Source organism: Lotus japonicus, chromosome 1, assembly GCF_012489685.1.
Source record: "Lotus japonicus ecotype B-129 chromosome 1, LjGifu_v1.2".
Lineage (NCBI taxonomy): Eukaryota > Viridiplantae > Streptophyta > Magnoliopsida > Fabales > Fabaceae > Lotus > Lotus japonicus.
The window spans coordinates 126129618-126156235 of record NC_080041.1 but is presented as its reverse complement, the minus strand read 5'-3'; the positions used below and the strand labels follow the sequence as shown (position 1 = coordinate 126156235).

General features: G+C 36.4%; 2 protein-coding genes across 3 annotated transcripts; one reads left to right on the top strand and one right to left on the bottom strand.

The window, feature by feature from the left end:
• Nucleotides 1–8560: 8560 nt before the first annotated feature.
• On the bottom strand, nt 8561–18581 carry LOC130730385 (probable DNA helicase MCM8). The gene is made up of 17 exons (XM_057582385.1): nt 18350–18581; nt 17859–17999; nt 17649–17766; nt 17300–17522; nt 17034–17197; nt 15908–16171; nt 15336–15431; nt 12687–12839; nt 12058–12128; nt 11850–11968; nt 11240–11369; nt 10522–10573; nt 10249–10432; nt 9966–10140; nt 9393–9563; nt 9200–9313; nt 8561–9051 (listed from the first exon to the last, which is right to left on the bottom strand). The coding sequence occupies exons 1-17, from the start codon at nt 18551–18553 to the stop codon at nt 9001–9003; spliced, it is 2430 nt and encodes an 809-aa protein (XP_057438368.1). The 5' UTR covers nt 18554–18581; the 3' UTR covers nt 8561–9000.
• A 2641-nt stretch (nt 18582–21222) lies between these two features.
• On the top strand, nt 21223–24962 carry LOC130730384 (flocculation protein FLO11-like). Of its 2 annotated transcripts, none has more exons than XM_057582384.1 (8): nt 21223–21463; nt 21542–21724; nt 21820–22089; nt 22194–22228; nt 22783–22881; nt 23002–23140; nt 23226–23845; nt 24080–24962. In XM_057582384.1, the coding sequence occupies exons 1-8, from the start codon at nt 21334–21336 to the stop codon at nt 24797–24799; spliced, it is 2196 nt and encodes a 731-aa protein (XP_057438367.1). In that variant the 5' UTR covers nt 21223–21333; the 3' UTR covers nt 24800–24962. The 2 variants fall into 2 exon arrangements, with proteins under 2 accessions (XP_057438367.1, XP_057438365.1); XM_057582382.1 differs by having other exon boundaries at nt 21224–21463; nt 22999–23140.
• Nucleotides 24963–26618: the final 1656 nt, after the last annotated feature.

Sequence of the window (26618 nt, the reverse complement as noted above, 5' to 3'; positions counted from 1 at the left end):
CCTATACGATGTTGGTGGGTTGATTAGGCGCTTCTTTAGTATGCAGAGAATCCATGTTTCATCTGTCGAATCTCAATTAATTTGTGAATAAAATTGATTTTAAGTAATTTTTCAGTTTCTGATAAAAAAAAGTTAATTTGTACTATTTTTTAACTTAAGCTGTATTTTGGGCAACAGCTTAGCATGCCTTTCTGATTGTACAATCCATCACTAAAATGAAAAAAAAAAATTAACCTAATCAATATTTTACGCTTTATAGTATCATTGGGGTGTAGCAGGTGGAGCCATTGCTAGACACCCACTTGCAACATCTATTGACATTCTTGGAGGAGTATTCCTTGCCAACTACATATATCTATAAAGTTGGTATAGTTTTCTTCTTCTTGTATTTTGTACTTACCAAGGATAGGGGTTGACATGCTTTTTTAAGATACTTTTGTTTCTCAGGCGGCTAGAGTACTGCATAAACTTTGTGGAAGTTGTGGATAATCCTTCGGATATTGGTTTTGTGATGGTTGTCAAACAATTAATTATCTCAAAGGCTTAAGCGGTTGGGTAATGGTCATATACTCATATGAATGATTTTATATTATAATTTTTAACCCATCTCACACAAGAGCTCGTTTGGGCTTGAAGCGTAAAGAATGCACATGTATATCTACCATGTGTTTTAATTCTTTTTTATTAGAAGAATTGAGTGTGATAGAGATCGAGATCGACTCTAGACTTGTTTGGTCATTTAGACTTTTATACTATGTCAAGAGAAACATGTAAAGAAAATGCACTAGGTTCACATTGTGAATGATTGGTTTGTATAGATTCGTAATCCTAATTAAATAAGAAAACAAATTAATGTAGGATATAATCTAAATTACCTTAATAACTCTAAAATAAGACTCAGATATTATAATATACACAAAAATATGATAAAGATGTTATGAGAAAACAAACGTAAAATAGGGGGTTCTCCAATTATAGCTCAAATGGTAAGAGCTAAATAACATATGAGTTGGATGAAAGAGGTTTAGAGATCTCTGAAGAGTGTAATTTATCTTTCTGTAAATAAATAAAAAAGTCAAATATAGAGCCTTTTGAAAAAGATGGGCTATTAGACCCAAGCGGGTCTAAATATTTCTTTTGTTCAAAGGGTTTATTTTATAGGACCTGTAAACATTTTTTAGTCTAATAAAATAATGTGAAATCTATATTTAGTTATTTACTCAAATATATAATTTTATACTAAATATTTTTTAAACATCTACCTAAATATTAATTGTATAACTATTTTATTATCTCTTTAGTGTTGATCAAGGTATCTCACAACTAATAATTATAAGATTAATCTCTAACTCCGTTGTTAGTGTATTCAATTGTAGAAGTTTGATCAATGCGTTTTTTTTTTCATTCTCAAAAGTTAGGAATCGAAGTCTCAACCGCTTGTTTAAAAGATGATGTGTTGAACCACTGCTTCAATCTATTTAGTTACTTTATTTTATATATACATAGAGTAGTATGGACTCTTCTTTTCTTACTTCGGGGTGTGGCGTCGGGGCTAGAGCGGTGGAGAAGCTTGGCGTTTCACCTTTTGAGGTTGCTTCTCTTGTTGGTAGTTGCCTTTGAGAGGGGGGAATCGTGTGAGACCCCTTCCACTTCTTTTCCTCGTGGGAGAGAGTGTCCAAAAAAGGTCAAGAGAGGGCGCAAGCCTTGTCAGTTGCCCTCGGCCACTTGTGTGAGTTTGGTTGTTGTTGACGGTGAAGGCTCTTCCTTTAGTGCGATCACACTCTTAGTTTGTCCTGCTCCGTTGGATTATGGGAACGCTCTTGGAAGTCGTTACTGGACATGGGCCAAGAAGGCGTGGATGATGGAAAACTTGCGGGTTATACGTTTGACGGTGGGGAAGAGGCAGTTATCCGCAGCCTGACACGAGCAATGAAGGAGTAATGGCCACCCTTAGTCTCTTCCCTCTATATATATATTTGGATTTCCATAAAAAAATACATAAGAGTAGTATAAATAAAGGGAAAAATTGTGCTAATGGTGTTTTGCATGAGTTACTAATGTGGTATCTCATACCTGAGAGCTATAAGATTAATTCACATTCTCTCTCTGAAATTAACTTAAGTGTGTATGTTTCTCCTAACAAATATTTTTCACACATTTTTCCTATGAATTGAATTATCAACTTAATGTTTTTTTTTATTAAAAGCTAAATGCTTAAAAAACTCAACTTGTTGGTTTGAGTTTGCCTTTTTAATTCTACATTTTAACAAACTACAGTAGCCAAATGATACCTATGTAAAAAATTAAAATAAAATATTTTAACTTAAAGAGATACTAAGAGCATCTCCAATGGTAGTATCTAATGTTAAATACATACTCATATGAGTATCTATTACCATTAGAGTACATATTCAATTCCAACATGGCAAAGATGGGTATGTGGGAATAGATACTCCACACTAGACTTGAAAAGTGAGCTTGTATTTATTACAAGCACTTACCATTGAGAGCATCTACCTCCATCATATTTAAGTTGCAAATATAATAAATTAAAATGGATATAAATAATAAAATATATAAATGTGAAGTTGAGTTGATGGTAGGATCCACTATAGAAACTTTTAAGAGTTGTTGGGTTGAAGTAAAATGTTAGTAAAATGTTGTAGATGATGTGGCTTATGGGGAATTGTAAAAAATGAAGTGTAGATATTTTAGTGAGTATGATGGATGTAGATGCTCTAATAGTAAATGTTTTCCTACTTTATTTTTAGATGAAATTTCATAAAAATCTCATTATAAACTAGATCTATATATCCTCCAATAGCGAGATTCACATGAGACTATGTGACAACATCAAATAAATAATTAACGTATTAGTAGGGATTCGTCTTTAATTTACTTATCTAAACAGTGATTTTCTCTTGTAAAAAAAACAGAGTTTTGAGTTTAAAAGATTGTTAAATTTTATTTATCTCAAACCTTCTCACTGCTTTTGTTTATTTGTTCTTCCTTTTGGGGTTTCCCTCGTAATTTTCCTGTATCAGATATCCTTTTCTTCCTAGGTGGCTTGAGGTAAAATTATTAAGGCTTATTAGCACTTTAGGTCCCCCAGGTTTCTAAAATGTGCAAAAGGAGTCCCTCAAGTTTAAAAATAGCACTTCGCTACCCACACGTTAGTCTCCGTCAACACTTTTGGTCCCCCACTAGAAATTCCGTCCAAAAGTTAACGGTTTTAGATGACGTGGAATTTTTTAATTGAGCTGGCATCAGATTAAGAGTGAGGATAAAATTCCACATATACAATCAACAATTAAAATAAAATAAATTTAATAATTAAAAAATAAACACTAGTAGTACAAGGAATCAATATTCATTTGTTCCCGTGTTCTGTTTTCTACATGGAATCACTAATTAAAAAACAAACATTATTAATCAAAAATAATGTCTTTTGCGTTTTGGGTTTCTGGGGCCTCTGTTCCTGTGTTCTAATCTTCCCAGTTGAAACTGCAGCACCGTCAATGCGCCCATCGCTCTTAGCCTCTGCTTCTTCCACCTACTGGTACTTCTTCCGTTTTATTTCAACCAAACTCACCTCAAAAAACCAATAAAAACAGCAAAAATCAAGGAGGGAGATCTTCGAAACGCCCAGATCTGTCTCCTCCTTCCTGACCGCCACTCCCAGATCTTCAAAATTCATGTGTTTTTCATGATACCCAGAAATTCCAAGGAATCAATATTCAAAAAAGAAGCATGAAGGATTGAAGCCAAGCTTGAATTTTTATCTTCCTCTAAAAAAAAAACCCAGATCCTTAGTCTCAATTTCAGAAACAAAATCAAAATCCCATAAAACCTAGATGTAATTAGACACAACCCATCACACTTCCCTCCCATCCCTCTCCCTCGTATGTTGCCGTTGGTCCCGCCTCCAATCTCTACCGCTCGTCGCCACCTCCTCTGCCACCCTCCTCGACGATGTCTGGAACCCCACCCTCTTCCTCCCCTGATAAGAACCAGATCTGGGGTTCTGGATTTCCAGTTCGATGCTTTTGCTTGAGGACTAGCTTGGTGAGATGGTCATGGCAGATTCCTCTTACGACCCCAAATTTCTCTTAACATATCATTGTTATGGAGAAGAAGAGGATTGGTTAGGGTTGGTGATTTAGGGTAGAAGAGATAAAGAGGGAGAAGAAGAACACGATGGAGATGGAGAAATAAGGATCAGATTGAATCACGTGATAGGCACGTGATGTTCCTCTCTCCTAATTCCATGCCACGTCATTTAAAAAAAAAAGCCAACTCAGATAAAACCGTTAACTTTTGGACGGAATTCTGGTGGGGGATTAAAAGTGTTGACGGAAACTAACGTGGGGGTAGCGAAATGCTATTTCTAAACTTGAGGGACTCCATTTACACATTTTAGAAACCTCGGAGACCAAAAGTGCTAATAAGCCAATTATTAATCTTTCTTCTACTTCATTCACTACCTTTACTATGCATAACTACTAACTATCATTACTATAAACATTTATTGGGTGTTTTTGGTATGATGACTTTATGTTAATTTATATACTCGATTCAGTTTTTGGGTTTTGTCCCCAAAATATAAAAGATTCAGTTTTTGGTTGTTTGTATGTGAACGTGGTTGTTCATTGATTAATGGTGTAAAATAGAACTTCCGGGTTGGCTATTGTTGGGATGTTAAGTGTGAGTAAGAAGTTCCACATTGAAATATTAGAGAGCACTTTATAAGTGAGATGACTCATGCACTTAATGTTTTAGGTTGTGTTTGGATGGGGGAATATTTGAGGGGAATGTAATTTTAGAGGGTATTTCAAATCCCTTCAATTAAAATACCTTGTTTGGATATCTAATGTGGATATTTCTCAAATTACTAGTAATTAAATGAGGTATTTTACTCAATAGGATTTAGGGTAATTGAAATCACCTCAAAATAGGAGGAATTTCAAATTCTTCATCTCTCCCTTAACCCTATCTAAATTCAGTAAAAAAAATTAATCTCGGCTAAAAACCCTAAAATCGGCCATTAACTCGAAAGTCAACCAAAAACTCAAAAATTGGCCCAAAACCCTAAAAATTGGCCCGACACTCAAAAATCGGCCGAAAACAGAAAGATGGTCCAAAACCCTAAAAATCGATCCGACTCTAAAAAATCGGCTGAAAACTCGAAAGTCAGCACAAAACCCTAAAAATTTGCCGATAACCCTAAGAATCGGCCAAAAACGTGAAAGTCGGCATGAAACTCAAAAATCGACCCAAAAACCCTAAACTCGGCTGAAAACTCTAAAATCGGCCCAAAACCCTAAAAATCAGCAAAAAACTCAAAAATCAGCACAAAACCCTAAAAATCGGCCTGACACACAAAAATTGACCGAAAACCCAAAATCGGCTCATAACCCTAAAAATTGGCCGATAACCCTAAGAATCGGCCGAAAACGTGAAAGTTTGGCCGAAACTCAAAAATCAAACCAAAACCCTAAAATCGGCCGAAAACTCAAAAATCGGCACAAAACCCTAAAAATCGGCCCAAAACTCAAAAATCGGCCCATAACCCTAAAAATCGACCTGACTCTCAAATATTGGCAAAAAACTCAAAAGTCGGCACTAAACCCTAAAAATCGCCCCGACCCTAAAAAATTGACCGAAAACCCAAAATCGGCCCATAATCCTAAAAATTGGCCGATAACCCTAAGAATCGGCCAAAAACGTGAAATTCGGCCCGAAACTCAAAAATCCCCAAAACCCAAAAATCGGCCGAAAACCTGAAAGTTGGCCCAAAACCCTAAAAATGGGCTCGATTCTCAAAAATCGGCCGAAAACTCGAAATTCGGCACAAACCCCTAAAAATCGGCCGAAAACCCGAAAGGTCAGGTTTTAGGTTTTTCGGTCAATTTTTGAGTGTCGGGCTGATTTTTAGGGTTTTGTGCCGACTTTTGAGTTTTCAGACGATTTTTTAGAGTCAGGCAATTTTGAGGGTTTTCGGCCGATTTTTGAGTTTCCAGTCGATTTTTGGGTTTTGGGGATTTTTGAGTTTCGGGCCGAATTTCACGTTTTCGGCCGATTCTTAGGGTTATCGGCCAATTTTTAGGATTATGGGCCGATTTTGGGCTTTCGGTCAATTTTTTAGGGTCGGGGCGATTTTTAGGGTTTTGTGCCGATTTTTGAGTTTTCGGCCGATTTTTTCGAGTCGGGCCGATTTTTAGGGTTTTCGGACGATTTTTGAGTTTCGAGACGAGTTTCACGTTTTCGGCCTATTTTTAGGGATTTCTTGCCGTTTTAGGGTTTTGGGCCGCTTTTTAGGGTTTTGTGTCGACTTTTGAGTTTTCGGCTGATTATTGAGAGTCGGGCCGATTTTTAGGGTTTTCGACTGATTTTTAGGTTTTCGGCCGATTTTTGGGTTTTCGGCCGACTTTCAGTTTTTCAGCCACTTTTTAGGCTTTTATGTCGACTTTTAAGGTTTCGGTCTATTTTTGAGAGTCGGGCTGATTTTTAGGGTTTTCGGCCGATTATATTAAGATAAAAACAATTAAATGAAGGAGATTCATTTATATTACCCAAACAAAGAATTTTACAATTGAGCGAATTTCAACATTTTATCCAAACAATAAAATTTGAAATTCAAGGGAATTCAATTGATTCAATTGAATTCCCTAGCATTTAAAATCCCTTGAATTTCTACAATCCCTCATCCAAACACAACCTTAAGGTTTTGGGTGAAAGATGTGGTGTCCAATCCACTTTGGTGTGCTCATGTAAGCCCAATGTGATGATCCCCGGGGTATCAGAGCCGATGGTTTGTGCGGTTATGGTGATGACTCCTTGTGTCGAAAGTCTTCCTAGCAATGGTGGCTAGACACTGAGATGACTCATGCACCTAATGTCTTAAGGTTTTGGGTAAAAGATGTGGTATCAAATCCACTTTAGTGTGCTCATGTAAGCCCAATGTATCATCCTCAGTTTTATCCTCTTGCGCCCTATCAGCTATAATGTCACCAAACGCTTAATTAATCCACTTCTGCATGCACCTCTTTTCAAAACATGTTTAAATTACCTTTTAATCTTTGAGTCATTGTGTTCTCTTCCAATTACTTCTATTTTCTTTCTCTTGTCACATATTTTCTCCTCTCACTAGAAATCTGGTTTTATTTTTGCAATCTTATTAAAACACTTCAAACAAAGTTATAAGAATTTTGAAAAACCTAAAGAAACACACTCATTATAGTTTTGATATTTAGTCGCTTCTCAATCAATGAATCCGAAATCTTAAAGCCTAGTTCATCTCTAATTTTATCAAAGGCCATTGTTTATTTATTTTCTTTTTTTTTATTTTGTAACACATTATTTTGCTATTTTCTTGAGATTTAAAATACTATATTTTTGAAAATGGTAGTCATATATTAAAACTTTTTTCAGAAACAAATATCTTTAATTTCTGAAAAAACATTGAAATTGTTATGGAATAATATAATTCGTAAAATTCATTGACTCTTTTAAAAGAGGTAAAAAAGAATAAATACGTAATATCTAATGTTAATAAATAAATATAAATGTTATAAAATTATAGGTTCGCAACAATCCAACATATATATACATAAAAATAAGCATCTCATAGATACACACTCTTTTCGCTCTAGTCCCAATTTTCTCCTAGTTTTGCTTACTTGAGCGTGTCTAGCAGGTACCTCCTCCGTTGCCCACCGTCGCTTCTTGGATACTAGAAGAATAAGACACTAAGCAGAGGAGCATTCAGTTCGCAAGACGCGGAGCCTTAACCACAAGATTCAGTAATTCTATACTCGAAAAGAAACATTTTTAATTAAAATAAAGATTAGATATCTACCATAGTCATCCTTAATAATGTGTTTGCTGGAGAGTGAGCCATTCACTTCTATACACTATCTTTTCTCTATGTTTGGTGTCTCTTTTCATGTGTCACGAATCAAATTGTGACATGTAGCAAACACAATTTGATTGGGGAAACGGGAAATGGAACACCAAATTAGGATTTCAATTCTTTTTTCCGGATTTTACTTTTCTCTTCCATATACAATCACTTGCTCCTTAATTCTAGACCCAACTCTGAACCCACCTCCTTTGGCTTTATTATACTGTGTGAGAATGTAATTTGATCTGTGCCTGACTTAATTTGAGTTGTGTAAATAAAAAGTCCTGCAAGTTGTCCAGTTTTGTGTCGGGTAAAATAGCATTTCTCTTTAGAAATATAATAGGACAAAAAATAAAGTGAAGACAATAGGATGAACTCAGAAATGACACATAATAACTGGTTGAGTAGCAAAAATATGACAATGCATGATTTGCACTTAAAAGCTTTATACCGGTTGGGGCTTAGAGGGAGAAGAACCGGTGGTGGCGGTGGTTGTGGAAGAGGGGGAGGAGGTTGAGATGAGAGGAGGTGGAGGAAGGAGGAGGTGGAGGAAGGAGGAGGTGGGGTTCTAACAAAATTTATGATAGATTTGGGTCAAATTTGAACAATCTTTTTTTTAACGAAAAGAATTAATCTACTATACATGTGATAGCAAGTAAAATGGTCTTTGTGCAACTTTGCACAAATTTATTTTTGTGCATGCTAGAGGCCCCAACATAAATTTCTAAAAGTTTGTTTTTACATTTTACTTCTGTTCCATGCTTTTCTAGACATCAATTTCAAGGAACAAAACGTTATAGGAAGAATAGAGCTCCATTAAATAGAGCTCCAACAAAACTTTACAGTTGACACACAAGGATTTGTTAGAGGATGTGACATTAGTCTAGCTTGACTACATTAATCATTTTAAAAAGATTGCACCATACATAAAAAAAATGGCCCTGTAATTACACATTAATTGATTATTTACCTCGTCCCTAGACCCAGCCCAGGCATGGCATATTCTATGAGATGACAAACACAGGATGAAGCTGTTAGTAAGTTAGAGACAGTAGCAGAACCCAGACTGCAACAACTGTACATCGCTCAAATTCAGTTTAGCCCCTTGTCCTAAACGATTGGCTCCTTGAATAAGAAGAGGATAAAACCTGCACACATATAAAAGATGTTTTTGTCACAAACATTTAAAGAAATATCTAACTCCATCGACAGTGAAAGATGCAGAAGTGTGAGATTGTAGCAAAACAAAAAAACTACAATAGACAGGAGACTAGGAGAGTTAGAATGCCTTCACACCTGGTATGTCTTTGGTCCTTTTTTGAGTAAGAAACCAACGCTGTTTAAATTATCGATGAAAGTGTCAATATCGGGAACTTTCAGCGAAATCCTATCTGCCAGACTGTATATTTCCTGAAATGTAACAGATTCATCTTTTAACTCAAGAGAGAAACCACCAACAGCAAATGAAGAGGGGGAAAAGGGCACATACAGATACTGAGAAGCAATCTTTCTGTTCTAGTTCTGATTGCTTGTTGAGGGCATTTAGAAAGCGCTTTGCCTCTTTCTGTTGACTCATACCCCCACTTCGACCAAAATCCACGACACCATTTTCATCAACATATTTATCATACAAGGATTCCTTCATGATTTCAACAACATCCTGCGCAAATGTCATACAAGAAGAATGACTCAAGGGATTCATGACCGAAAAAAAGGGAAAAAACTTGGTCATTTTAAACTTTATGGACAGGAAATATTCAGTTATTGGAAATACTGAAAAAAGGCTGCATGACATTAAAGTACAAGCAGGAAATATTGTTGACATTCCTGTAATTCTGTTTCATCTCTTTGAAGAACTGTAAATATTCAATTGTTAGCTGCTCCAAGAACTACATATTAGCCTCCATTCGAACTATTTACGGTAGTTCTACAAACCCAAGCTGTGCTAATAATGTAGTCCTCAGACATGTATTTTACTTTGATTAAACTTGAGGGACTGGAAGAATTAAAGATAAATAGTGTTATTAACATTGCTCAAGTCATACTAACAGGTAAAACTAACCATTGCATCCTGGACAGTTATTTCTGCTCTCAAGTCCAGCCGAGCTCGAGCTTCAGCTAGCCTTACTAGACTTTCCAGCTGCCTTGCTGTTATTGGAGTACCATCAGCCGAAGTATTATGATCTCTCAGTTTAAGGTAAAACTTTTGTAAGATATCTGCTGCTGGCTTGGTCATCCTGAATAAGAGATATCAAAAAGAGAGAAGAGGCAGAAAATAAATTCTTAGAAGCTTCTGAAGGGAATATTTAGGCCAGAATCAGAAGGTAGATATGACATCAAATTACCTAGGAAAGACAAAACTCCTTGCATAGGCAATGTATTTGCGAAGGAGTTGACCAGGTAGTGGAACAAAATCACGGTCTCTCCGTGGGTCAAGTTTTAACTTGGAAATTAAAGAACCAGGTCTAACACTAAAATCTACTCCTTCAGCATTCTGTGATACTGCAGCTCGAGAATCGGAAGGTTGATCTGGTTAAAAAGAATATTTTAGTGAACCTGGTTTTTCCAAAAAGTAGGATGCTCTAGCAAATATAAAAATTCATGCAAACGGAGATGACCTCCACGTCGCTTTTTCAATGCCGGTGAATGTTGTCCATGCCCAGAATGAAGCTGCAAGTTACATTTGAAGGATTAATCTTTAGTACCAACAGAACCGTCGGCATCTAGAAACATGGGATCAAATGAAAAATAATAAACCAATAATAACATTGATTTGAGGGGAAAAATTGGCAGAAATGTGAAAACACCCAGCCTTTGCCTGCTATGAGAAGGGATATTGTACTGTAGTATGAATACCCCAATCTAACATGCAGAAAACCTGACATGATTCATCTAAGCCATACGAGGCCAATTATTTAATTTTCAATATTCTTATAACTCTTCCCGCATTTCTCTGTTGGTCCCTGTGTAAGGCATGTCATGTCTCTAACACATCGGGAAGTTCAGACCTATTTACCAATTTAATTCCTCTATTTAAGAAGAGTAACTTCTACATCAAGAAATCCAAGATTATGCAGAAATGAAAATTAACCTCAGTTAATAATTCATATCCTCAGAAGCAGATACATGGTCTATTAAAGAAACAACAGTTTGGAGGCAACCTTATCTAACAACTGCGAAGTTCAAACAATCATTGAAAAGCTAGTAATATACCCAATCGTCACTATAATAATTGCTCCTTTTATCAATAAGCATCAAGATGAGATATAAAAATGTCATTCCTATCAACCATGAATGAAATATGAATACCATATAATGAAACGGGAGTTAACTTACTGACATAATGTGCTCCGAAAGTCGCTTGTCCAGAAGTTCATCAGGTTTGTCCAGCAGTATGAAAATTAAATCAAAACGGGAGAGGAGAGCAGCACTCATTTTCAAATTTTCATTTACAGTTTTTGCCCGGCTGCAATTAGGAGTCATAGATTTTAACATTTAGGCATAGAATAGGTATACAAATAACTTGAAGAAATCGTGAGAAGAAAACTTTGCTTGGTTAAATGAAAGGCATTATTTGATGGTAAAGACAATATTAGATATATATGTATATCAATGAAGAACCTCAAAGATGGATTTGGCTCCTCTAAAGTAAGCATCATAACCATCTATTTTGAAAAGAAAAAATAATAATAACTCAATAAATGGTTGGGATGCTTACTTTAACCCTTTAAAGTGAATCCACTCACTTTAGAGGGGCCGAACCCCTCAAGGATAATAGACCTTATTGAAGAAGAAAATGGAAATATAATGGATATATAATGAACTTTATAGGATTTATTGTCGTTTATATATTATTTTAATCAAGATAAATCTGAGACTATATTTGGAAATATGAATGGCCCACTGACAAAAATTGTGAGATGAAGACAGAAGTTTGAAATGTTACTTGTAATGACCACCAACGGGGTTCGCAGCTGCTAAGACAGACGTTCGGGATGACAAACTTGCTACTAACCCCGCCTTTGCAATAGAGACACACTGTTGCTCCATAGCCTCCAGTAAAGCCTGTATTATTATTACAAATTCAGAAAAAGCTTTCAATTAAGATATATTGAAGTAACTAGAAATTGATCACCAGCCACCAGAGGACAAACCTGATGCTCTGCTGACATTTTATCAAACTCATCAATACAGCACAATCCACTATCAGCCAGAACCATAGCACCTATTAGAAAATAAGAACTGATTTTTATGAAAGATCATAGCAAAATCTATTTGACCAATTATTTCTTTATACAGATAGCATATGGAAAATAACTTCTCCCTCTCTTTTTTCAACCTTATTGTAAAGTGATAAGTCATATATATTAGATACTAACTAAAATAAACTGACCTAGTTCTACAGAGCTTAATGAAATCGAGATAAGCCCCACAAAAACAATGTTATCAATTTAGCCTACCATCAAAGGAGCAACACATACTTGGTCAACCAATGACAAGATAATTTAAGGTCCTGACTTGTTGAGCATACACTTCAAACACCACATTTATCATCCAGAAGCAAAGATTTAAAGATATGAAACAATGGAGAATAATGTGAAGAAACAAACAATAAAAGGTAACTTCTAAAAAACACAATTTGAAGTCCAACTCCCCGAAAGAGTCCTCTAAATCATTTCGAATCACAAGTAAACCCTCATTCTGGAAATAGCTCAGTACACATTGAGACAAAAGATCACAATTTGATTGAGCACAACCATAAAAAGAATCCAAAAATATATACCAGCCTCAAAAGCATAGTCATTTGTCATGGCATCCTTCACAACAGCTACTGTGAGGCCAGCTTTGGTTGTAGCGTTACCACAGACATAGATACCACGTGGAGAAACAGCTGCTGCTGCTTGTAGCAACTGACTCTTACCTAGACCAGGATCACCTGGAATATGGAAATTGCAATACTAGCAATCTTCATAAATCATATCCATAACATTTTATCAAGCATTTATAATGATAACTTCTAGCAAGTTAATATTCAGTTTGGTCAATGGCAACGTGTGTTGCTTTGTTTCTTGAAAGTATTCGAATGCACAAATTAGTTTTCACATATGTCAAGTTCTTCACTGTTGAATATCTGTTAAGATTTAGTTTATTATTAGTGCTATCTCATAGAGATATAGTTAAGATTTGTTTATCTATTTTAGATTAGTATCTATTTAAATAGAGATAATATCTATTTAAATAGATATAGGTTGAGATAGATTTAGTTTGTTTTAATCTCTTTGTTAGTCTATATATATTGTAGTCTAGTCAAGTATTATGAATGAAATACAAGTATTATTTTATCAAATTCAAGTTGGTATCAGAGCTAGTTTTGATCCTACCGCTGTGAGGGGGCTCCTCCCCCGTGAGCCCCCTCATGGTGACTTTCAAAATCTCTTTGGATTTATTTTTCGTACTTTGCTTCCGTTTGTTAGTTCTAGCCGTTTTCTTACGGCCTCGTTTCTTTTTGATTATGGTTTCCTTTCTTTAGAGTTGGAAAAGATTTTCGGATTGTTTTTGGGAATTTCTCTCTCCGGCAGCAGCATCTTCTCAAGTTAATTATTTTTTGTTACAAGCTATGCATATGATATATATGCTCTAGCTTGAGGGGAAGTGTTGTGTGAATTTCTCTCTCCGGCAGCAGCGGCTTCTCGAGTTAATAATATTTGTTACAAGCTATGCATATGACATATATGCTTTACCTTGATGGGAAGTGTTAGATATTGTTAAATATCTTAGAGACTACAGTCAGCCACCGCCGCCGGATTCCAAGCCACACGCCTCCCATCTCTCTGCGTGTGAAGTCCACGCGCCACTCTCTCGTCTGCTTTGTTCACGCTGGTCCTCTTTGTGTATCAGCCAGGTTGCACCGCTCTCTCCGCTGCTTTGTTCTCGCTGGTCCTCTGTGTATCAGCCAGGTTTGGTTTTAAGGATCCTCTGTTTTGACGTGTGTTGTGCCTTCACAATTGTGATCATCCGGTCTTCCTCTCCCTGTTTGGTTGTTTGGTTTGTGGGTCAGCTGTTTTGACCCTGTTTGGACGTTTCTCGTGTCATATCTCACTGTTGGCCAAGTTTGGGTTGGTTTAGAGTTTTAACTCTGTTTTGACGCTCAGGTCCACATTGGTTTTTGAGACTTGAGTTGTTGTTTGCGTCTCATGGTTCGAGATGCTGTTATTATATTGATCTAGGCTGACTTTATGCAATTTGGTTTGGTTTGGTTTTGAAGGTGACAGTGTCACCTTCGTTTGTTTTGTCTCGATTGTTTGGTTTGGTTTCGGGGCTTCAGGTGCGAGTTGCGCTGGCCCACTCTCTAGTTGAGAGTTATTGGTTCTGGTTTTAGGGCTTCAGCTGCGAGTTGCGCTGGCCCACTCTCTAATGTTTGAGAGTTGTCTGTGTCAAAGTTGACACCATTGTTTGTCTTAGAAGCCATCAATCGATTGACTTCAAGTATGTTTTATTTCTGTGTGGTTGATGTTGGTGAATTGTTGCTTCAGCTTTGTTTTGTTTTCGGGCGTATTGTTGCTGGTTTTTCGCCCTTGTTTGCTGGCTCAGCTACCCTACGACACTCCAGAAGAATTGGTTTTTGTCTTGCATCAATTTCAGCCAGATCAAGTATGAGAAGTTGTTTTTTGCCGCCAAGGATTTACTAGAAGTTTGAAAGTTATTCAATTCAGAGATTCGCCAAGACCGTCATTATTAAGGGATATCTATTAAGATAATTTTCTTCTTGGGTTAGATTTGTTACAAGCTTAAAGCTAAGTAAGCTTTAGCTTGAGGGGGAGTGTTGAATATCTGTTAAGATTTAGTTTATTATTAGTGCTATCTCATAGAGATATAGTTAAGATTTGTTTATCTATTTTAGATTAGTATCTATTTAAATAGAGATAATATCTATTTAAATAGATATAGGTTGAGATAGATTTAGTTTGTTTTAATCTCTTTGTTAGTCTATATATATTGTAGTCTAGTCAAGTATTATGAATGAAATACAAGTATTATTTTATCAAATTCAAGTTTCACAAAGCATAATGGAATGAGTCATAATGGAATACCTCGAACTGATAAAGCACATGAAATACACCTATGGCACTTGTTAAGGAAACCATGTAGATGTAGGTAACTTATGTGGGCAATGTGGCAATTAACCTCATACATGTTAGTTTATATGCCCACATCAGCTATTGCATTGCACCTTATCAATAGTCATTGACAGAAGAGATTACTTGTAAAAGATTCGATATGTGCATACAAATACTGCCACGGACCAAAGCACCATAAGTTACTACTTTCAGAGACCAAATTGTATTTTAAATCAGAAGAAAACATTTTTTACATAAACATATCTCAAAGGTAAGATTTCCTTCAAAAGGCAAGGAAAAGACACTAAGCATACCAACAACTATGACATGAATATCTCCCCGCACAGGAACCTTGTTTTGATCCATAGAATTCTTTCTTACCCCGCCAAATAATGCTAGTGTTATCCCAGCTGTCAAAATATTCGCAAACTAATATTAGATCACCCCTCGATTGCCAATTTCGAAACAAATTCCGAAATAAAGTAATATGATTATCAGAAATCGCTAGTCTCATTCTTGTAAAACTGTTACTAACAATACACATTTGAACCACGAGATTTATAAGATAAAAGAGAACAAAAATATCTTGGGCTAGCAAGATGATGACCTTCTCAATGGGAGACATTGACAAGGTTATAGTAGCAGATATAGAAAGCATAAGAAACATGTCATCAAACAAGCAACTAAAAGGTTGATCCAGAAAATGAGACTGCTGCCAAAGCGGGGACTGGGAAAGTCAGATCCCAGATGAGCACAATCATATCCTGAGTGGAGAGGCTGTTTCCATGATTATAACTGATGGCTACCAACACCAAGTCACAAGGCAACCTCTAGTCAAACAAGCAAGTGAGCAAAGAGGCACACTTCATAATGCGTACACATTTACCTTTAACGAGCTCATGTCCATAGATAGACGGGCAAATAGATTGAAGGATTTGTCGAAATAAATCTGAACCATGCTCATCGGCAAACTTGACAACAAACTCTAAATCCTTTGAAGAAAACGAAAACAAATCAAACAGCTCAGTCGGCCTAGCTTTTGGATTAGAGTCTTGCGCATCCTCAGGTATGGACTGTGATTTTGAATTTTTAATGGATATAGCTTCAAGATACAGATAGTAAAATCCTTGGTTTTTATTCTTTGATTTTCCTGCATAAATACCGACAAGCTGTGTCAGATAAGAGAAATGGCTCAAAAGACATCTTGTGTAAAGTAATTGACAGATTTATAAAGCAGGATAACTCTTAGCCAGACAAAACAGTTTCAGCAGAAAAAAGTTGGTTGACAAATATGTTGAGTCCCCATCTACCTTGCAGGAAATATTTGTATAACTTAACCCGATAAACAAACAAATTAATAGTACTTTGTAATAAATTATTTCATAAATCTTAGTGCAAAGTTTTAAGTTGAAAGTTATTGATTTGTTAATTCTGCATATCTTGTGTAGACAAGGTCAATATAAGTTTTTTTTCCTACCATATGTAGCAGTGTACCACCGCATTATATTATGGCTGTCGCGAAATAGTTTATATCAATTACTTTTTCATCAAATTTGCTTACAGCTCTAATTTTCTTGAAATTCTAAATTTTGTAAGTTTTAAATCAATATCATTTTAGCATAGTCTTCGGCTTCAAGCTGAAGCTGGTGCAATTCAACTTTTGAGGAAAAGAAGACATTCATGTTCCAGAGATATACAGATATGATGCTACGACACTTCATCATTTATGTTTCAGACCTTTTTTCATTTGTGATAAATGTATTTTATTATTATCACCAAGGTTTCTGGTCATCTATTGGCTAGACACTACAGTGACATAATCATTTTGCATGAATCCAAATACTAGTGAACTTACAGAAATAAGAAAATGAGATTAAAACAGCATTACATACATAATCAAGTAAAAGTTTACCTAGTTATCTTTGCTCACAAAATACTGTTTGCATTTACTTCAACATTTTAATATAATGCACTATATATTGTGGATTACAAAAACAGAGTTTCAATCATACCTCCACCAATATCCATGTAAGTGCTAATTCCTCTTATAATTCCAGTAACAGTCACCACGTCTCCAGGTATGCATGAATCAACAAGATCTTGGGTAAGCTCACATTCCACTGTTCGAGGCACCCGTCCTTCTTCATGATCTTCATGCTTTAGTAATTCTTGAACTCTGATGCAGCACATGCATTAAAAATAGATTTCAATACGAATGAGTGTGGAACAATATATGCATGTGGAAGAATACAGGTAATGAATCAAGCACCAGCCTCACCTTATTTTTTGAAAATCAATGGTTTTGGCAGTAGATCGCAATGGATTGAAATTTTTGCTCTTGCAGCCATTCAAATTGCAAGTTGATGGAGGTGAAAATTTTCCATCAGGAAATATACGCGTAACTACTTGTTTACACTTACTGCATTCAAAACTCATTTCTACCACAAGAGGCCTCACAGTGCTGACTTTCACAGCAGTTCCACGCACTGAGACAAGCTTGTCTGGCAAATCACAAAAGGATGTTATAATGACTATCTTCCTCTACACAACCGGAAAACTTGAACTTTGGCAAGCAGGAATTAAAAAATAATAATAATGATAATTAGTACTATGTTTTTATGATATACCTATGTAAGCTGCTTTTAAGTTCTTCAGTGCAATCATGGTTTCAGGACAGTTATGAAGCCGGATATCTACCTTTCCATCGAGCTCCTGCTTGTCGTTCTCCCAATTGGAAAGCAAAACCTGATTCCAATTTATCAAAGTAACATAAGATCTCACACAAGCCTAAGATAAGCACTTGTCCATGCATCGACAGAAGGTGACTTCAGGCGTACCTGGTGAACGGCAGCGCCCATACATGAGAGAGCAATTTTCGGTTTCTCCATTAACATTTCATAAAATTCCTCAACATGACACATTGCTTTGAACTGCTGAAAGTCCAGTGACAGGACATAGTTTCCGAAATCATTTTTCACCTGTCAGCATAACTGAAAATGATCACAACAGAAACCCTAGTTTTCACAAAATGAAGCTACCAACAAGATTGCACTATTTAAACAATCGTTATTCCATTCTTCTTGCACATTCAATAGTTTTCAAAATATGCAGAGAAACAATTTCAATGCCGTTGATAATGATATAGATGCTTCTTTCAATTTCCAGATTCCTCTTGCTTATTCGCTAAACACGAGTATCTTAATCTCAGGATTATGCACACAAAAATGCAATTCGTAACCGATTCAAGTTCAACATTCAATTATTTTACATGATAATTGCAGAAAAGATAGAAATGGAGGATTTGAAGAGGGAAGAGGAATTGCGAAACCTGAGAAGCGATGTTTTGGCCCGTCGGAGAGGAGAAGAAGGAGTGAAGATCAGCGGCGAGGTTGAGCCAGGTTTCTTCGACGGTGAAGAGTTGTTTAGGGAAGTAAATGTCCAGTGAATCGTATAGATCCGTGGAGGTGGATCCGCATACATGTCCGGTACCGGAACTCTGGTGCTGCGGCGGCTCTTCTGGAGTGATGTGCATTCTGTTTCCGACGACCCACCTCCTCGCGTTCGCGGTGCTTTTGGCGGGAAGACTGAGAGGGTTTTTTTTTTAATAAGGTTCTTTCCATGGGCTGTATTTTGGGCCTTAACCCAAGTGCACCCATGGTCCATGGTTAAGGTCTTAAGGATGGTAAACCAAAACAAAAAAAATATTCTTAGGGGGGGGGGAGGAATTGATAATTAAATTACCTATAAATATTATCAATGTTTTTTTATTTCCCAATGTATCTCTATAGCCAACAGTTATAAGAGCATCTCCAATGCAAGGTTCTTAGTTCTTATTTTGGAGTTAAGAACTAAGAACTAAGAACTTTACCATTGGAGGTGCTGACATGGACTCCTTAGTTCTTAAAAATAAGAACTCAGTTCTTATATAAAAAATTTTGTTTTTTGAGTTCTTAGTTTAAAATATTAATTATTTCTCTCTCATCCAAATTACTTTATTACTTTATGAGTTTTGTTTTATTACTTTATGAAAATAAAAAGTATAAATAATGTGGTTGGTGGGATCAAATGAATAGTGGTAAGAACTAAAAACTAAAAACTCATTGTTAGAGCAAAATTACTTGAGAGTTGCTTAAACACATGTGGCAATACGGACCCACATGAATAGTGCTAATAATTAATAAATAAGAACTAGCATTGGAGATGCTCTAACAATCTCAAAAATGAGAATTAATGAATACACCTACACGGTTAGGCGTACCAAATGCTTTAGGTAGTTGTTATTCTCTCACGCCCATGACATCTAGTTCCACCTCCCTTAAATATGGAAAATCAGAAAACGCGCTTTAATTTTTTTGTGATCGCACTTTAAAGTGTGTTACTCACGCACATTAAAGTGTGTTACCATTGCACTTTAATGTGCGAAAATTTACACTTCAAACTGCGTTACTCACGCACTTTAAAATGCGAAAATTGTAAAATCTACGTTTCTGTCCCAAAATTTGATTTTTTTTTCAGTCTCGGACCAAGACGGAGTGAACTACAAAGTTGAAGATAAAGCTAAAGTAATTGGTCCCTTAGCACCTTTGGTTCTGTTGATATCAATTCTGTTGAAATTGGCAGCTAAACACACTTTAAAGTGCGTTTAGTTGCAGGAACAAAATAAATCTGAAAATGACGACTGTAACGACGATGGTCGACGACGGGGGCAGCGACAAGGATGACAAACAAAAAAAATGAGAGAGGAGAGAAGATGAAGATTGTGTTTAGAGATGAGCATGAAAATGGAATAAAGATGAGATGGAGATAGGTGGTGTTGGTGAGGGAAGAAAGAGGAAGAGGAGAGAGGATGGGAGGGAGGATGGGGGTAGAGGAGAGTTATGTTTTTTCTCACTAATGGCATTTTTGTAGTTTCTCTTTTTCATTAATGACATTTTTGTCTTTTCGCATTTTTAGAAGGGTAGAATTAAATGAGAGAGAGTGAGAACAACAATCACCAATGTTTTTCATAACTTAAGATATTCTCGTTCTAGTAGTTGGTATCTCCTATTATCACTCGAAGTACATATCTCAAAGAGAGGAGTTGTGATTTGCCTATGACTTTCTAACCAAAAGCTAATTTTTAGGATCACAAAATATTGCTTAAGTGCATGATCTTTTGAGCGTTAGCATGTAGGAAAATGATATTCTCATCAGCAAATAAAAGATAATAAATATAAAGTGTTGGTTAGACAATTTCAATACAACTGGTTGTTGAATTATCCATTGCTTGTTTAATAATTGTTGATGAACTTCAACACAAAATGAAAATAGTTATGGAGATTAAGGGCTTTCTTAACTCAACCTCATTTACGGGTTGGGGCTCTAAGATGACTAATTATTAATCATTGCTGAAAAAGTAATTGAAAGCACACATCTCATAATGAGGGTCACTCAATAATGAGAAAAACTTGCTTGCTTTATAATATACTAGAAAAAAAAAACTCAATTCCTTATTGATATTAATAATTAATCAATTGATTAATGCATTCAAGCTACCAATACTTAGTGTGTATGAGATCACACGTGAGTTGACGTAAAAAAAAAACACTCGAATAAGGGATTGTGAATTACGATGCTTCAACCGTAACAGAGGGTTGAAGGGTGCAATGGTGTTAACATAAATGCAAACACTGCATTAACTATTAAGCAAGTGATTTATTAAACGAACTCCCTGAACTTATCGTATTTGGTAAAGAATGACATCTCTTTCTGCAATAAGCATGTGACACTGATCCTTTATCTCTGTTATATAAAAGAATTGTTGAATAGAGTCTTATAGAATTCAATCATTCAAACATTAAGATAAAAAATACTGAACACACCGACTTTTTAGCTAAGCTTGATGCTCATTATAACCAATCCTTAGTCTTTAGCATGTCTCACTACCCACAATGTCTCACCTTCTAATGAAGATGCTATGTGTCTCTCATTTTAGATTTTGTAATTTTTGTTCTTTATTTCTTCTAAAAAAACTAATAAAAAAGGTTGAGGAGGAGGAGGGGCTTGGGTAAATCATGACATGATGTGAACAAGACAGAAAGGAGCATACGCTCCCGGTTAATCGTTATAGAATGCGCACATGCACCTTACAGCACTGGATTAACCTCACCATGTCACTTTTTCACTTTTCATTTTTAAATAAACAAACCACTTCCATTTTCTATTCTTCAATTCCAACTAGCCGCTACTCCCAAAGTTCAAAATTCCCCAAACCAAAACCCTCTCCCTCCGTCCTTCCTTCTTCTCCACTCCCCTCACCCTCCGTCGATTCCGATGGGATCAACGGGAGACGTCCACGATCGCCGCCTCAGCATCATCGACTTTGCCTCCGCCGACGATTCGCTTCTCGATCCCACCGCTGCCTCCGCCGCAAAACAAAGCCCCCTCCACCACCAAGATTCAGGTCAGTCCCTTACTTTCAGATCTCAATTCAAATCAAATCCACTGTTTAACCGAAGCTCATTCATTCGTTCGTTTTCAGATAACCAAGAGCAACCTGAGTCATGGTACACTCCCAATTCGAAAAACTTCGAGGATGCTGCTACCAAGGTTCAACAGTGGGAGCAGGAGCCTCTCACATCTGGAGCAGGAAACACCAAGAACAAAACCAAGTGCAACTTGCGTAAGAGCTTAGCTTGGGACACTGCGTTTTTCACCAGTGCCGGTACGGTACCTTTCTCTCACTCTCTGCATAAAATTGGAATTGAGGGTTTGGGTTTACTGTTTGTATCTGATTGGTATGTGTATGTATGTGTTTAGGGGTTTTGGACGCTGAGGAGTTGTCTAGTATAATTGAAGGGGTTGAGAAGGAACCGTTACCGGGGATCGAAGAGGATGTGTACAGGTCGTGTGATTCCGTATCTACGTTAGGGAGTGATAGCTTGACCCTTGAAAGTGGTGAAATCGAGGGTGATTTGTTTGAGGATGTAAGAGCTTCAATTCAAAAATCCAGTACCAAATCGCAACTCGCAAGTGCGAAAACCAAAGTGGGCTCTTCCTCTGAACTGCCAGGGTATCAAACTCGTGACCGTAAGTCTATGTCTACACTTTGTATATTCAACACAGTTGGAGGGTGTGCTGGTTTGTCCTCAATTGATCAAATTGATGATTTATTGCTCTCTTTTTTTTTTCAGCTTCCAGAAAGGTTGGGTTGGTTTCTCGCAACAAGGTAAATTGCATTAGTGATAGTGACTACAAAATTTATACCATGTATATATTTGAATGTTTCATTCTTACCTCAAGAGTACAATAATGTATGAAGACTGAAGTATTCTTCCTCTTAGCGGACCCTTCGGTCTTCGATTATATAGATCAAATTATGCTATAATGTCTTCTCGTTAATCATGTCTTATTTCAACACTAGAAGAAATATCCCTAAATGCTGGCTGCCCTAGTTGATTGTTTCAGCAATAGATAAGTTTAGGCTGCAATTCCTCCTTTGGCACCTTAAGCTGGTGGTATAGAATAAAGATGGGTTGACACCCCATTTCCAACCACACCTAAAGTGATATAGGAAGAGAAGAGAGAAATGAAATATATGTTGTGACGTTGTGTGATGTGATAGGAAAAGAATAGAGATAGGAAGAGAAAATGTGTGGAATTGAGATGTAAGAGAAAGTTGTGTGTGAAACTGTGAATAAATCAAAACCCTAGAGAAATGCACCCCAGTCCTGTCTGAAATTGTGTGGCCTAAATTGTCAATTTACTTTCTATTGATTTTAGATGAAGGCCCCACTTGCTTCTAAGAATCCAAGTACTGGCATGCAAGGATCTGGGAAGATGTCAAACAAAAGTAATCCTGTTTTTCCACAACTTCCACAGGTATGCAATTAAATTAAGTTCACGAGAAGTAGTGTCTTTTCTAATTATGCTAACTTGCTAACTAATGATTGGACAAAAGTATGAGTAACTATATACCTGACTATTTTTATTTCGAAGAAGCCTATTGCTCCAAGGAGGGAGTCATCTATTTCAAAGCAATCCAAGATACCAGGAAAGTTACCAAGTTCCACAATTTCATCCAAGAGAGTATCGCTTGATGTTAAAAGTGAAAAGGACAAGGCAAAGCGGACAGTTGGTGGTAGGAACTTGCTTCAGCATTTTTTCTTCTTCTTGTTAGGGACTGAATTGTGTAGTTAACATTTATTTTTATTTGATCTCTATAGATAGAGTCAGTTCAGTGCCAAAACCATCCATTATTGGAGATTCTCGAGGTAATGCGCCTAAGCCTGGAGATGCTCGAGGAAATGTGCCAAAGCCAACACGGCCGTCTAAACTCCCTTCTGGTCCGGTGCGATCAGTCAAGACAAAATCAGCAACTTCAACATCATCTGCTAGTAGTATGAAGCCACTCTCTTCTTCCACAGCTGTAAGAACGCCATCAAGAAATGCTCCCAGAAATAAAACTGAACCCGGGAATTCTAGTCTCTCAGGCTTGATGTCTTCCAGCAAGCTTTCTTCTAGTATTTCACCCGCTAGCTCTATCAGTGACTGGTCTTCAGAGTCATCCTCATCATTTTCTATGGCTAAACTTGTGTGTAATAGTTCAAGGTCCAGTATTGAGAGTACCTCTAGCAGAAAGATTTTTTCAGACACTAATGCAGATCAAGATATGAATTCTCAGATTACTCATAGTGTTTCTAGTATAGAAAGGCAGGAGGCCCAGCATACTGGGTTTATCAATCAAAGTGCAAGGGCTGCTCCTGGAGCAACAGTTGTTCCGCCTGCTCCTGGGAAACCTTCAGGCCTTCGACTGCCTTCACCTAAGATTGGTTTCTTTGATGGGGTGAGTTGTACATTCTTTATAATATTTCATGTAGTCAGAATCCAGAGTTTGTTAGTGCTATTTTTGTGGAGAAGTTTATGATCAATTCATTATAACTTAGGTCACATAACTTAAAAGTATTTCTTGGTTTTCCGAACTGTAATCATATATATTTACTTTTGTGAGCAACTTCTGGATTCCATAATTGATTATAAGGAAAGAGAAGCTAATCTAAGCATGCTATATGTTATACAGGTGAAATCCTCGTCGCGCACTCCACGGGGAGTAACCCAATCCCATTCTGTGCCTGTGGTACCTCGTGGCTTACCAAAACAGGGAAAAGGAAGTCCAAGTGATAGCCAAAACAAAACGAAGCCCGGAAAGCTGCAAACTGCTAGATCTATCACATCAATTGAAGACATAGACCCCAACAACAGCCAACAAAATTCACATACAAATCCTTTTCATGAATCATTAGATGTTGCAGTTAACACATCTGGTGTAGTGCAGAATGTCAAAAGCTCTTCTGACATGCCCATGGGTACATCAACTTCCAATCTAATGGAGAGGACTCATTATGATTTGCATCCACTAAAAGGTGTCAACAACCAGGATACTGCTCATTATGATTATCAAGTTGATTGTTTGACTAAGCAAGTTGGACTTATAGACATAAATTCCGAGACTGATGGCAGCTTCTCAGGTAAATCCAATGGTCTTGGTCTGGAGCTCTCAAGTCATAAGGAGCTGTTTGATTGTCCTGCAAAAAATGGATTATTGAAAGGTTCATCTACTCCAGGTCTTTCTGTTTCCCCAGGAAGTTTTGATTTGGCAGCTTCAATAAGGAGACCGTTTGCAGTCAAAGATTCCTTTTGCAATATGGATGGCAGTGTTTTTGCAGAATCAACAGTTGTTTCAGAGGTAAAACCAACCAACTTACCTGTGCCTGAGAGCATTCAGAGAGAAAACAACTGAGTTGATTTAAATATTTAATCTAGGTGAACTACACATTCTGATTGAGTTAGCTGCTTTGAGATGCAAGTGCTACTATAGAAGTCTTGATCTTGATGTACGGTGTCCATGTCATGAATAGAAAGTCTTTATCAATTTGAAGTACATGTTCTACTATTTACCTATATATTTAATTTAATGGGTCTTCCAGATTTCTTTCTAGTTTCTACATGGATTCATTGCCACGGGTGATGAGTCCATTTATATAGTGCCACCTTTTAAGCAAGCTATATAGCAATGCTTAAAAGTTAAAACTCAGTTATATAACGAAGTAAGTTACTGTTGTTCTATAAAATTGAAATTCATGAATAAATACGTCTTGTTTTTAAATCCCCATCTTTATTTTAATAATAAATAATTTTCAAGAGATAGTAAAGTCGAAGAAAAAATGAATTGAACTCAACTGAGTTGATACACGCGCATAGCTCGGCCTTACAGAATACTAGCTCAATATTCTCCTTCTACTAGTTTTCCATTTATTTATGCAACTAGTAGGTTAAGGGTTTCAATCTTCCTTTCGTAAAAAATGGAATTGTTTTACATATATATAACGATTTTAGTGCTTATATAGTATGTCCTGCATATATATAATTATTTTCGTGCTTAGTTCAATGTTCTCCTTTGGCTCTGCATCCTGAAGGTTTAGGGTTCATCTTTAACACGTATTTTCTCTTTCCAATGACTTAATTATCAGCACCAAAATCTTACATCAATGAAATTGACCATTAATCAACAAAGAATTTCTCAATTTTGAAATTACTATTATTGAAGGGTTTTAGTTTAACATTGCTTGTAATAAAGCCCACTCAAGGTAATCCATTTGATTGGAAGGTCTTCTGATCAAATTTTACCGTACGACAACACTCACTTGCATATTAGAATACGAACCTTCCACAAATTGAATATACAAATGATTATGAATATGAATCCAATATTAGATTAAGGCTTATAATAAAAAATGGTGCTTGAAAGAGAGTATACATTGATCCCATTACCAATAGTAATACGTTCACATGCAAGATGCAACCATCCTTCCCAACCCTAGCGGAAAGGTGAATAATTTATAGTAATTGTGTAATATGATGAATAGTTTGTAACTTGCATAAGAGTGACCATGTTTAACAAAAAAAAATTATGTCAAGAATTGAAATTAATAAAAATAAAATAAATATAGGTAAAATAATCATATGCTCTCTTAATTAATTTTTTAACTTTAGTCCCCGAATGATAGCTTTAACTTTAGTTCCCGAATGAAAGCTCAAGTAGTAAGAGTTAGAGGACAAATAAGTTGGGTGAAAGAGGTTCATGTTTCAACTACTAAAGGATCAAATTTAACTTTTCAATGTACAAATAAAAAATGATTTTTTAACTTTAATTCAATTAAAACGTGGTGAATGATAGACAACATTTGATGTGACAAATGATTAATCGCATATCAGTATCTTACTTTAGTTTCCTTGACTTAAATTTGAATATAATGGCAAATGATGTGACAAACATTTGATGGGACAAACGATTTAACAATTTTTAACGTACTTTTGAAGAGTTTTAGTTTAAGTCAGGCTCAAGATGAACATTGATGACGACGAAGTCTTCCGTGGGTTAGTTGAGAAGTGTACCACCGTGATACACTTACTGTTTTCAAGGTAAAAGTCGGAAATATCCTCATCTTCCCTCATTATTTCCTTGTCTATCCCTTCATCAGAAAGAAAGAAAAAAACCCAAATACACAAGTACACAACTGCCTAAAATCCGCCCCCTCTCCATCTCCCTTTCACTTTCT

What these genes read in the sequence shown, in the direction of transcription:
- LOC130730385 (XM_057582385.1), bottom strand. Translation starts at nt 18,553, where the DNA reads ATGCACATCACTCCAGAAGAGCCGCCGCAGCACCAGAGTTCCGGTACC. An exon ending in TTACATGGATATTGGTGGAG is followed by an intron (nt 16,172 to 17,033) that starts GTATGATTGAAA and finishes GTATTTATGCAG; the next exon opens with GAAAATCAAAGAATAAAAAC. An exon ending in ATTGAAAAAGCGACGTGGAG is followed by an intron (nt 10,433 to 10,521) that starts GTCATCTCCGTT and finishes CTTTTTAACCAG; the next exon opens with ATCAACCTTCCGATTCTCGA.
- LOC130730384 (XM_057582382.1), top strand. Translation starts at nt 21,334, where the DNA reads ATGGGATCAACGGGAGACGTCCACGATCGCCGCCTCAGCATCATCGAC. An exon ending in CCTCCACCACCAAGATTCAG is followed by an intron (nt 21,464 to 21,541) that starts GTCAGTCCCTTA and finishes GTTCGTTTTCAG; the next exon opens with ATAACCAAGAGCAACCTGAG. An exon ending in GGTTGGTTTCTCGCAACAAG is followed by an intron (nt 22,229 to 22,782) that starts GTAAATTGCATT and finishes TATTGATTTTAG; the next exon opens with ATGAAGGCCCCACTTGCTTC.